The sequence below is a fragment of the Lycium barbarum genome, chromosome 6 (assembly GCF_019175385.1).
Source record: "Lycium barbarum isolate Lr01 chromosome 6, ASM1917538v2, whole genome shotgun sequence".
Taxonomy (NCBI): domain Eukaryota; kingdom Viridiplantae; phylum Streptophyta; class Magnoliopsida; order Solanales; family Solanaceae; genus Lycium; species Lycium barbarum.
In genome coordinates, this window is record NC_083342.1 from 96,926,160 (window position 1) to 96,939,220 (window position 13,061).

The window sequence follows — 13,061 nt, forward strand, 5'->3', positions numbered from 1 at the left end:
CAGACGAGATAAGGACACTATAAAAGATATTTCAGCAGTGGTGGCGAACTCCAATTGCTCCTGGAGAACTGCCGAGTCAGGGTTTGGTATGCGTGTTATGGTTTATGTATGATGTTAGAGACTTTACAGACAGCGTCGTGGGTATGGTGTGTCAGTCTGTAAGCGGCTCCATCAGCCGATATGTTGGTTTGTGTTGTGTATTGAATTGTGTATGACTACAGATTTGTTCGCTTGGAAGATTCGAGAAGGAATATTTCTAAAAAGAATATTTGTGAAAAAAAAAATTGCTATGTATTTTATCTGATTTGATTTAAAAGTTTGGCGTAACTTTATGTGCAGCAAAGTCTGAGGGTTCGCTCGGCCCTAAGTAAGGGTCGGGTGCCCATCACACCCTAGTAAGGTCGGGGTGTGACAATGCGTATCAACCTATTAGTGAGATCAAATGAAATTATTGTACAGCAAAAAACATGGATCCCATATTATTGTTTTTCTTCAAAAGGTTAAGTAGCCAAACCATACAATTTTCTTTGTTTTTTTATATTAGCCTAAGATGTAATCTAGATATTGAACTGTTGTATTTGCTATTCCGCCATGTTATTTATTTGTTATGTTTACTAAAATAAATATACTTAAAATACTTATATTTTAAAATAAGATAGAATTTAATTACTTTTTCATTTTTTTTCCTTATTCTAATAAATGTGAAAAGAGATTAATGTCATAAAAGAAAAAATAAGATTAAATGGAGATCAAATAATTAATAAGGTAAATTAGTGAAATTATAATTCTAATTGAAGTTTGCTTAAAAAATCGTGCAAAAGACAACATGACAAGTAAAATGAGCTAAACCAAAAATATTTACCAAAAATAAAAAAATAGTAGTTCTTCATTTAAATAGAAAATTAAATTTCTACTTTGTTTCATTTTAAACATGTAAAATTAATATAATAATTTGAATTAGAATTATCCAAATCAAAATTTGATAAAAAAAAATAATAGGTATTGTTTAGGCCTAATCTACATACATTAACAATAGAATATTTTACACCTTTAAATTAATCGAATTAAAATTCAAAGTATCAACTGATGCTTAAATATTGCTATTGTTTTATCTCAAAGAGAGGAAAATAGTTTCCTTTTAAATAAGTTGTTCTCTTTTAAAAAGTATTAATAAATTTTTGCCAACTTTGTATTCGTAGCAAATACTAATATAATAAAGATTTGGATATGGAGCACAAACTACAATGTTATATTAATCAGTGTTTTGAACACATACACACACACACACACACACACACACACACACACACACACACACACACATATATATATATATATATATATATATATATATATATATATATATATATATATATTACTTTACTACTATATAGAAGAGCCGGTTTATAAGCAAGATCGTCGTCCATCCTTTGGTCCCACTTTTTTATTTAAGGGCAAAAGAATCCTTTGTGGTCCCACCCACTTTTTTATTTAACAGCAAAAAAATGACATTTTATACTTTATATTACCACCTCTTCTAAAAAGTAGATAGAAATACTTTATTATATTTCTATTTTTCTACTATATAGAAGCATCGGTTTACCCATGCTTCGTCGTCAGTCACTCTTAAAAAAAATTATGGACCCCATACTAAAAACGCCAAGCAATATTAAAAAAAAAAAAAAAAAAAAGGAAAAAAAGTGGACCCCACCCTCTCCAAACTCATGAAAAAAAAAAGTGGACCCCACCCTCTCCAAACTCATGAAAAAAAAAGTGGACCCCATATTAAAAAAAACAAGCAATGTCAAAAACAAAAAAAAAACCTGCACCCTATATATTAAAAAATCAAACAATATTCATGTAATTCTCAAAGTATCCCCATTAAGTCAATAATAGTGGATTCATTATCACATGAGTATCAACTCATCAGTGGAAGCAAATCAAATTATTGCATAGCAAAAAACATGAACCCTATATTATTGTTTTTCTTCAAAAGGTTAAGTAGGCAAATACATACAATTTCCTTTCTTTTCTTATATTAGCCTGAGATCTAATCTAGATATTTAATTGCTGTATTTACTATTCTGCCATGTCATTTATTTGTTATGTTTACTAAAATACATATACTTACAATATTTATATTTTAAAATAAGATAGAATTTAATTACTTTTTCATTTTTGTTCTTACTCTAATAAATGTGAAAAGAGATTAATACAAATGGAGATCAAATAATGAATAAGGTAAATTAGTCAAATTATAATTCTAATTCACTTTTCATTAAAAAGTTATACAAAAGACAACATGACAAATAAAATGAGCTAAACCAAGAATATTTACCAAAAATTAAAAAATAGTATTTCTTCGTTTAAATAGAAAATCAATTTCTACTTTGTTTCGTTTTAAACATGTAAAATTAATTTAATAATTTGAATTCAAATTATCCAAATCAAAATTTGATAAAAAATAATAAGTATTTTACACCTTTAAATTAATCGAATTAAAATTGAAAGTATCAACTGATGCTTAAATATTGCTATTGTTTAATGTCAAGAAATTGTTCAGGCTAGCCAAGGCGAGGGAGAGAAAGGCACGTGATGTGGATCAAGTAAAATGCATCAAGGACGAGCATGGCAAAGTATTGCTAGAGGAGACTCTCATTAGACGGAGATGGCAGTCATACTTCTCCAAACTCTTGAATGAAGAAGGGGACAGAGACATTGTGTTGGGTGATTTAGAACATACAGGAAGGCGTCGCGATTTTGGCTATTGCAGGAGTATTAAGGTTGACGAGGTTAAGAGTGATGTTCGTAGGATACGCAGGGGAAGAGCGACCGGACTTGACGAGATTCCTGGGGAATTCTGGAAGAGCGCGGGCCCGGCAGGTTTGGAGTGGCTGACTAGGTTGTTTAATGTCATCTTTAAGACGGCATTGATGCCCGAAGAATGGAGGGCGAGTGTAATGATCCCTCTATACAAGAATAAGGGAGATATCCAGAGTTGCAACAACTATAGAGGTATCAAGCTGCTAAGCCATACTATGAAAGTGTGGGAAAGGGTGGTGGAGATGAGGGTGAGGAGAGGTGTGTCTATTTCAGAAAACCAGTTCGGATTCATGCCGGGACGTTCAACTACAGAAGCCATCCATCTTATGAGAAGGTTGGTGGAGCAGTATAGGGAGAGGAAGAGGGACTTACACATGGTATTCATCGACCTAGAAAAGGCTTATGACAAAGTTCCAAGACAGATCCTATGGAAATGCTTGGAGGCTAAAAGTGTATCTGTGGCGTACATTACGGTGATCAAGGACATGTATGAGGGAGCCAAAACCAGGGTGAGGACAGTAGGAGGAGACTCAGAGCACTTTCCAGTTGTGATGGGGTTGCATCAAGGATCAGCTCTTAGTCCGTTTTTATTTGTCTTGGTGATGGATGGATTGACACGGCAAATTCAAGGTGAGGTGCCTTGGTGTATGCTTTTCGCAGACGACGTAGTCCTGATTGACGAGACTCGTAGCGGAGTTAACGCTAAGCTGGAGTGTTGGAGACATACTCTGGAGTCTAAAGGGTTTAAGCTGAGTAGTACCAAGACAGAGTACTTGGAGTGTAAGTTCAGTGAAGCACCCCAGGAGGCTGACTTGGAAGTAAGGCTTGGTACCCAGGCCATCCAGAAGAAAAAGTAGTTTCAAGTATCTTGGGTCTATTGTGCAAGGCAACGGGGAGATTGACGATGATGTCACACATCGTATTGGGGCAGGGTGGATGAAATGGAGGCTTGCTTCCGGAGTGCTATGTGACAAGAAGGTGCCACCAAAACTTAAGGGCAAGTTCTACAAAGTGGTGGTTAGACCGACTATACTGTATGGGGCGGAGTGTTGGCCAGTTAAGATCTCTCACGCTCAAAGTCGAGATGAGAATGTTGAGATGGATGTGTGGCCACACCAGGAGGGACAGGATTAGGAATGAGGATATTCGGGATAAGGTAGGGGTGGCCTCGGTGGAAGACAAGATGCGAGAAGCGAGATTGAGATGGTTTGGGCATGTGAAGAGGAGAGACACAGATGCCCCAGTGCGGAGGTGTGAGAGGTTGGCCATGGATGGTTTCAGACGAGGTAGGGGTAGGCCGAAGAAGTATTGGGGAGAGCTAATTAGACACGACATGGCGCAACTACAGCTTACCGAGGACATGACCTTAGATAGGAGGGTTTGGAGGACCCAAATTGGGGTAGAAGGCTAGTAGATAGTCTCGTTATCCGTTCTTATTAGTAGTCGCATTATTGCAATATAATTTCTTGTGCTCCGATTTCTGTTATTATCTGTTATTTCCTGTGCTTTGATTATCCTCTGTTATCTGCTCCGATTTCTGCTATTATCTGTTATTTCCTGTGCTTTGATTATCCTGTGTTATCTGTGTCGCTTGCATTATTTCATTTCCATATCGCTTTGAATCTCTTATCCGAATCTTTTAACCTTTTATCTGACTTCTTTTTATGCTTTTATTGAGCCGAGGGTCTTTCAGAAACAGCCGTCCTACCTTGGTAGGAGTAAGGTCTACGTACACTCTACCCTCCCCAGACCCCACGATGTGGGATTGCACTGGGTTGTTGTTGTTGTTGTTTTATCTCAAAGAGAGAAAAATAGTTTCTTTTTAAACAAATCTTCTCTTTTAAAAAGTACTAATAAATTTTTGCCGACTTTGTATTCGTAGCAAAAACGAATATAATAAAATTTTAAATACGGAGCACAAATTACAATGTTATATTAATCGTATTTTGAACATAGTATATATATATATATATATATATTCACTATCCAAACACAACTACATACACATTGATACACTATAATCCAAAGTGTTGAGCCCATGCGTAGCGCGGGCATAGGCCATCTAGTCATCCATAAGCTATGTTGCTCGGATCCTCCAAAATGTGGCCGCACCATGCTGGGTCTTCCAAAAATAGTGTTTTTGGAGGATCTAACATGGGTGAGAGTTTTTGGGAAGTCCGACCAACATAATCCACCGGTGGCAAAAATTAACGGAGCAATTGAAACAGAAGCCAAAGTGAATAATTTTACACTTGAGCCTCTTCCATACTTGGAGCCCTATGTTAAATTTTCGAAAGACCAGAAAGGGATTAAAGTTACAAGAACAATTTTGATGTATCAAAAGAATCAAATGCTACATATATGGTACGCGCTTAGAAAATAAAGATCATTTTACACAAGCCATTTCAGAAGCAGCATGACATTCTCCCCAGCCATCTTTGCAATGGATGCCCATCTGATCAGACTTTCACTACTTGTTATGCATATAATAATGGATCTTCCCTTCCTTTCCTCGCTCCGAATGGTGAGTTTGAAAGAAAAGCTGTGCCAACTTTGACCAGAATGGGGAGTAACACGTAAACCAAGTATATCCTATGGTATTGCATCACCAAAATCATAGGAGCGGAATCAGACACTAGCTAGACAGAGACTACAAGTACATAATCTAAACGAACTAACCGTGCAATAACTTAATACATAGAAGAAAAACATGGGGAAAAAACCTAATTAAGGTTAATTTGAAAGGAACACATTTGCCAACAGTTGATTATTCCAGTATACCTAAATAACACATCAACGATCCCAACCAGAAGGCCTCCGTCTTTCTCTGGACTTCTCCTTTGAACTGCAAGGGTGAAAAAAACAAAAAGGAAAAATAGGTTCACAAATTTAATTAATTTAATGTTCATGTACTTCATTTACACTAATTCAAAAAACTGATAAGATAAGGTAAGTATAGTCACCTCTCTGAACTCTTCTGGTTACCTCCATCTCTGGCTGGCTGACTAGAAGTATATGCCCCAGATGTAGCAGCAGTAAATGTGGAACTAGTACGGGAAGTGTTAGTATCTCCACCTATAGTCCCACCAGAGACAAAGCCTTGTAAGACCATTCTCTTGTTGGGATTCGTGGCAGCTGTGTTAATCATTCCTTGATTTTTAGAATTTGATGATGCAGCAACAAAGCTATTTTTAAATTGTGTCATCATCCCAGTCCTCAGGGAATTAACTGCTGCAGAACGGCTCGGAGCAGCGCTCTGGGGAGGGTTATTTGATTCGGGATTGTATCCAATACCTAGACCAAAATCCACACCTCGTACACCTCTATTGCTTCCTCCTCCCCTTCCTTTGGCCCTTTTTCCGCCTGAAAAAAAAAGCATAAAATTCTCATCAATAGTTTGGTTAGGCAATCAAGAATCTAAAGGAAACCCCACTTCTCTTTTTCCCAAAAAAAAAAAAGTGGGGGTTTTTTTTTTTGTGGTGGGGCGGGGGGAGGGGGGATTTGGTGTCCAATAGAACAAAATCTTGAATCATAAGAATAAGTCCATACCTCCTTTCCTTGCATCCCTTTTGGACCGGAACCTCCCGTCCTAAGAGTTCACAAAAAATAAATATAATCATGCAAACAGAAAAAGATCCGAGTATTTTAAGCAACAACCCAAAAAAAGAAGCACAAAACGACGAGCAAAAAATGATTAGACAAAATTAAAAATGACCACATAGCCTATAAAATAATGACGATATTTGTCAAAAGGTGCAACGCACACAAGGATGATAAATAAGAGGTCGAGTGAAGGAGATAAAAGGATGTAAAGTAAACCTTAAATCACATGAAAATTTATCTCAAAGGACCTACAATCTATTGGAGTCTATGCAGCCGTAGCCAAAAATAAAATTAAGTTTTTGTCAACGTTGGTATTTGAACCCGAGACCTCATGGCTCTCAACGCACCTCATTGACCACTAGGCCGCACCCTTGGGTGCAGTCTCTAGATAGTACATACTTCTCAATATATCTTCATATCATACCTTACCAGGTGCTACCCGATATTACATAGTGCTAATAACAATTCTACTGAGGTTTACAAGCTCTTTTTTTTCCAACTCACATCCATAAATAAAATAGTTAATATTCAATATATTAGTGTGGCATCTCAAGCTACTCGTTCTGCTAGAGAAGTTACGGATTTCTTGTGTTACAATGTCTCTGGCACCTCCAAATCATGTTGAAGCATCTCTGATTCATCCTTTAAATGTTCTGAGAGAAAAAGCAATACCTTCTATTTTTTTACTTCATCGAATACTTCAACATGAACGCTAGCAACCCATGACTGTGCAATACTATTGGATCTCAGCAACCCGCAACGTTACATCCTTGGACTCGTATATCGTTTCAGACACCAAAAGAAAAAACAAGCTTCTCTAATCTATGTATCATAGTTTTCTAGTAAAGAAAATCTCCGAAAAGGATTTCATTATAGATTTTGACTTCAAAAGGAAAAATGCTTCCCTTTTTCTTGGTTTATCTTTTCCTTTTAGATGGGGGGAGGATTTGAAGGCGGCTACTTTAAAACTTGAACACAGGGTGCTGCTTGGTTTTATGAAAAAATCAAACACAAACTTTAGCAGTGGCAGTGAATGGACGTGAATGCATGTGATGTAACGCACTTGGTGAAATTTAAGAAGCCAAAATAAAAATAAAAAAATGAATCCCAAGCTTCAAGCGTTTCAAAGAAAAATATAGAAGTACCTTCATAGCAAGGTCCATTAGTTCCACGGACACATTTTGACCAGCAGCAACCAAACTGTTCGCCAGTTCACCAGCAAAACGCGCTTCCTTATGAGTAATAAGAGTGTAGGCAGTTCCATCTTTGTCACCAGCACGACCTGTTCTCCCAATTCTGTGGACATGCATATCCATATCTTTAGCTATGTCATAGTTCACCACCGACTTAAGTGATTTGATGTCAAGACCACGAGCAGCAACATCAGTTGCGATAAGAACATGATATATGCCAGATTTAAATTTTTGCAGTGTCTCCATACGAGAAACTTGATCCTTGTCACCATGGAGAGCTGCAACTCTAAATCCCTTCTGAGCCAATTGGGATTCTATCTCATCCACTGTTGCCTTTTTCGAAGCAAAGACAAGAACATCACCATTGTCAATAAGTCCTGGGAGCTTTTCCAGAAGCCAAGGCAATTTTTCAGCATCCGAAGGAATCACTTCAACTATTTGTGTAATATCCTCATTAGCCATGCCAATCTCACCCACATTAACTCTTACAGGATCCGTCAATATTTCTCTGGCAAGCTTTTCAACTTTGCGGGGCATAGTTGCTGAAAAGAGCAATGTTTGGCGATCAGGTCTAATTTGACCAACAATGGACCTTATCTGAGGTTCAAAACCAAGGTCAAACATCCGATCAGCCTCATCAAGTACTAGGTAAGTTGCTCTCAACATTGTAAATGCCTTCTTTCTGATCATATCTATCAACCTCCCTGGAGTAGCAACAACAATCTCACACCCTGCCTTTAGTTCTTTGTATTGATCCAATTTAGACATTCCTCCATAAACTGCAGACACACGGATTCCATGCGATTTCGAGAATTTCTTTGCCTCCACAAATATTTGATGTGCTAATTCCCTAGTGGGTGCACAAATAACTCCAATTGGACCTTCTTCTTTCTGAAGTTCACGCTGATCCATGATGTGGACTATCATAGGGAGCACAAAAGCAGCAGTCTTACCGGACCCAGTTTTAGCAATACCAATAATATCTCTCCCAGAGAGCACAATTGGTAATGCTTGACACTGTATTGGTGTAGGCTTTTCATATCCCTGTTTACTGATAGCTTTCATCAACTCAACAGAAAAACCGGAGTCTTCAAATGTCTTAATTGGCCTTGGAACATCAAAGCCGGATACACGAATCGCCAAGCTTGTCCTATATTCATTAACTTCCACATCGCTCATACCTGCATAGAGAAAAGCATTAACCTGGATGAAGGGAGATACTGATAAGGATAACGTGCAATCTAAAGAAGAACTAGCAAAACAATAATGGCTACATGTAATCACCGTCAAGAGCTAGGCTCCTTATTGACTGCACTAAACAACCCTACATTCAAATTACACATGAATACGAGGAGAAACAACAAGCTGAACCGGGGATCAGCTCCAACCCTGTACAAGTAGTATCAAATTACAACAAGTCCCCAACCAAACATTTCTAAAACGGCTTCATCATTTTAAAGTTTAAACTAAGGATCAGAGCACAAGGGAAATGTTAGGGATTAGTACAACCCGATGAACCAAATATTGTATCTCGCTCCAAACAAAACTAAGAACAACATATCTTTGTAAAGTGCCAAACACTTGCTACCAAAAAACTAAAACCACACAAAACAAATTTTTACTTGATTGATAAAGCCACCCAACGCAACTAATCTTCACATGATTTACTAGAAGCCATTATTTATAACAAGCTCTAAAAAAAACACTAGGACTGTCAGATCATCAACCTCATGAGACAAAAACTTAGTGGCTCTAATCAATTTCAAAAAAAGAAAAAAACTTTGCAGGCGAATGTAATATGCAGGCGGCATCATTTTAAAGTTTAAACTAAGGATCAGAGCACCAGGGAAACATTAGGGATTAGTACAACCCCACATGAACCGAATACTGTATCTCGCTCCAAACGAAACTAAGAACAACATATCTTTGTAAAGTGCCAAACACTTGCTACCAAAAAACTAAAACCACACAACACAAATTTTTATTTGATTGATAAAGCAACCCAACACAACTAATCATTTACTAGAAGCCATTATTTATAACAAGCTCTAAAAAAAACACCAGGACTGTCAGATCATCAACCTCATGAGACAAAAACTTAGTGGCTCTACTCTCCCCATAGGCGAATGTAATATGCAGGCAGCTGGTGCAGCCGCACATTTTCCTCTGCTTGAACTACAAATATTGTGAAGCAAGAAAATTTGTGTTTATACTGAGTTTGCAAGTGCTGCTACAAAGTAGCAGTTGGTCCGACAGTGCTCTGCACCAACTAACTTAGAATCCTGAATTCGCCTTTAGTTTCTCACCTCTCATTAAAACAACAACAACGTACCTAGTGTAATCCCACAAGAGGGGTCTGGGGAGGGTAAGATGTACGCAGGCCTTACTCCTACCTTTGTGGGGTAGAGAGGCTGTTTACAATAGACCCTCGGCTCGAAAGAAAAGAAAATAATTTGAAGACAGGTATCTAGTAAGATATGACAGCGCAATAGCAAGACAAAGCAAATGAAACAACAGAAAATAATACAGATTGAAGAAAAGAAGCTAAGTGATTACTAACTAGATACTACTGATAGGAAGAACCCTCAGCTACCTACTAACCTTCTAGCCTTATCCTCGACCTCCACGCCTTCCTATCTAGGTCATGTCCTTATTTAAAATTTGGCTTTTCAGTGCACCTTATGTTATTTCTAACCAACAAAAGAACGAAGTTAAATTGTGGACCACAATTAAACTAGATCAAGAGGAGCAACCGACAAGCAGAACACAGTGTACCTGAAATAGAAGGCTTTTCCTCATAAAAATCCTTGTTGAAGGGCTCATAGTCAATCTCACTATGCTCCAGAGCAGGAATAGGCTCAATCTTCTTTTTATCAACAACAATAGGATTATCGTCGGAATCATACTCAACTAATCCTGCATCAACAGCCTTTGCTGCAGCATATACCTCCTCATCCGAATTATAACCAGCCTGAAGAGCATCAGCAGCCAATTGTAACCCTACATCCTTCTTTGCTCTCAAAAAACTCTCCATCGGATCATCATCTACATCATCCTTATACTTATCCAGTTTCTCTTTCGGCTTTGGCGGCGGCGCAGCCTTCATTTCTTCATGAATCCCTATGAATAAGCGCAATCATCGAGATTCAGGAAGCTATTTTAGTTTAGTAATGATTCAAATGGATTCAATAACAATAAAAAGTTGTTCAAATAGGGATTTCAAGTTGAAGGTTCATTATTCTAGATTTGAGTTTAGAGTCTTAGTTTTTTATTTATTTAACCTTGGACTTCCTTATATTTTCTGCTTTCCTCGAATTGAACTCTTGTAACTGAACCGTTGTAGACCCAATAGAGTTGAAAAAGTTTTTGCTTTCATTGTTTAATCAGCTATTTCCTATTTATTTTATTTCAGAAATCTAAAACAGATTTCCTATCCATTGTCTTCAAATAATGGATTTTGAAGACAAAATACTCCCTCTGTCCTAAAACTTTTACTTGTCCTATTTAGCCCTTATTATTAATTGTTGAGTTGGAAACTTCAAGAAATTGTTAGTAGCTGCAGCAGTTTTATGATTGATTTCAATCATTAGATTAGTCAGCAATAATTAGGGAACTTTTGGCTTCTTGTCAAGTCAATAAAATAGGAGAGAGGGAGTAGAAAGAAAACCTTCCATAAAGGCATCAAGTGGATCAATCTCATCATCTTCAGCGCCGCCATCATTATTGTTGTTTGTTGCGACAGCATCGTGTTCATCGTAGTCGATGTTATCTACGTCGGCGTCTTCGTAATTGTCGTGGCTACTACCCCCGGCGCGTGAGGAAGGTGGGACGTATAGTCGTTGAGGAGCTTCGTTTCGCTCGAAGTTGTACGTTGTTTGCTTATTTATGCCGAAACCTTCGAATCCGAATTTTCTCTTCGACATAGTATCAAGTTCAAACCCTAGTTTTACTGAAGGTACTACAGAGCTAATCTAAACCCTCCTGCTACTTGTTTTTTTGCCGCTAATAGGAACGGCGACACTGAACTAAGGTCGGCCCACAGGCTATCTTTTTTTTTTCTATTTGTTAAAAATCCTATTTTTGTGGGGACATTTATGTGCCGCTGGAAAAGGAAAACGTTTATTTTGGGGAACAAGTTTTGGGATAAACTTTCTTTTCTGAAAAATAAAATACATAGGAGTATTTGATAATGTTACACCAAAGAAAAAGAAAACATAATACTATAATATATTATACATTCGCCTCTAAAATTGTAGGTCTCACTTTTAATTACACATGCCATATTTGGGAAAAAGATCATCAAAATAGTCATAATAAGCAAAACAAACATATAAAACAAAGCAATTTTTGTGGTAAAACTAAAGGAAGTTATAACTGAAAGATAGAATTCAAACACCATAAGTGATGATCTCCCGAATTAAATCTATCGCTAAAACTCATGGTCTTTATTTTTCCTGTTGGTATACAAAAACTTTTTACTATATCAAGTGAGTTTTGTACAAACAACTATAAGTAAGAGCAAAAGACAGCTAAAACAGTGGACATACTCTCATCTATTAACAGATACTTCTAGTCTACCAATTAATTACATCAGCATCTTGGGACAGCATGAACAGGTTTTACGGATCGTAATTCATGGATACCAATTTTACAGCAGTTTTGGTATTCAAAATTTCCTCTACTACAGTGAACTTTTTGAATGAGTAGCCTAATACGCAATTCAAATGTTCTCTTTTTGAGATGAAAGATTCTTTGATTTTCTTCCACTCATAGGCGTTTGTAGGAACTTCTTATGGACATGAAGCAATAACTTCTCCAGCGATGTTTTGGTATTATGGGACACCATTTTGTGCTATGACTTGCTAGATCTTAATAATAGGTTGTATAATGTTGACATCATGAGAAAAACTTGTACATATAACTCTAAAGTCAAATGAGCTAGTTGTACATATTGGCTTACTTGGTTGAATGAAAAGTGTTGGTGAAAATACAACTGAAATTACAATTACAAATGAAAAATAAAATGAAGAAATAAAATATCTTCAAGCTGAGGCGCGGATATCTCGCTCTCTTTAAGGAGATTCAAGCCCACTGCAGCAAATCTACCAGTCCAACAATAATCTTTCTGACTTGTCCCCTCCAGGATACAACAGCCCGACCACGTCGTATAAATCAACAAACTCTAGACAAGATGTTTAGTCCAAAGCTCCACCAAAAAGAACACCTTCCTCCAACTAAACAAAACTATTTTTTTTCTCAGTCACTTTTCATGCACTCTATATTTTCTCTCTACCCTCACAAAGTAAGGATGACTAACTATTTATAGTTAGGAAAATCATCCCTGAATTGAATAAGGTATGAATACGGTACTAAAGTAGGTAGATAATGGAAGAATTATTATTTGGAGGTTACATGAGTTACAACACTAAAGAGAATGAATAA

At 37.0% G+C, this 13,061-nt stretch overlaps 1 protein-coding gene across 2 annotated transcripts; it reads right to left on the reverse strand.

Annotated features, from left to right (window-relative positions):
* Positions 1-5,021: 5,021 nt before the first annotated feature.
* LOC132644925 (DEAD-box ATP-dependent RNA helicase 24) lies at positions 5,022-11,749 on the reverse strand. 2 transcript variants are annotated; one of them, XM_060361593.1, is made up of 7 exons: positions 11,287-11,749; positions 10,395-10,739; positions 7,572-8,800; positions 6,373-6,412; positions 5,787-6,186; positions 5,605-5,668; positions 5,022-5,415 (listed from the first exon to the last, which is right to left on the reverse strand). In XM_060361593.1, exons 1-6 carry the CDS (start codon positions 11,540-11,542, stop codon positions 5,617-5,619), a joined length of 2,322 nt encoding a protein of 773 aa, XP_060217576.1. In that variant the 5' UTR covers positions 11,543-11,749; the 3' UTR covers positions 5,022-5,415; positions 5,605-5,616. The 2 variants fall into 2 exon arrangements, with proteins under 2 accessions (XP_060217576.1, XP_060217575.1); XM_060361592.1 differs by having other exon boundaries at positions 5,022-5,668; positions 11,287-11,748.
* Positions 11,750-13,061: the final 1,312 nt, after the last annotated feature.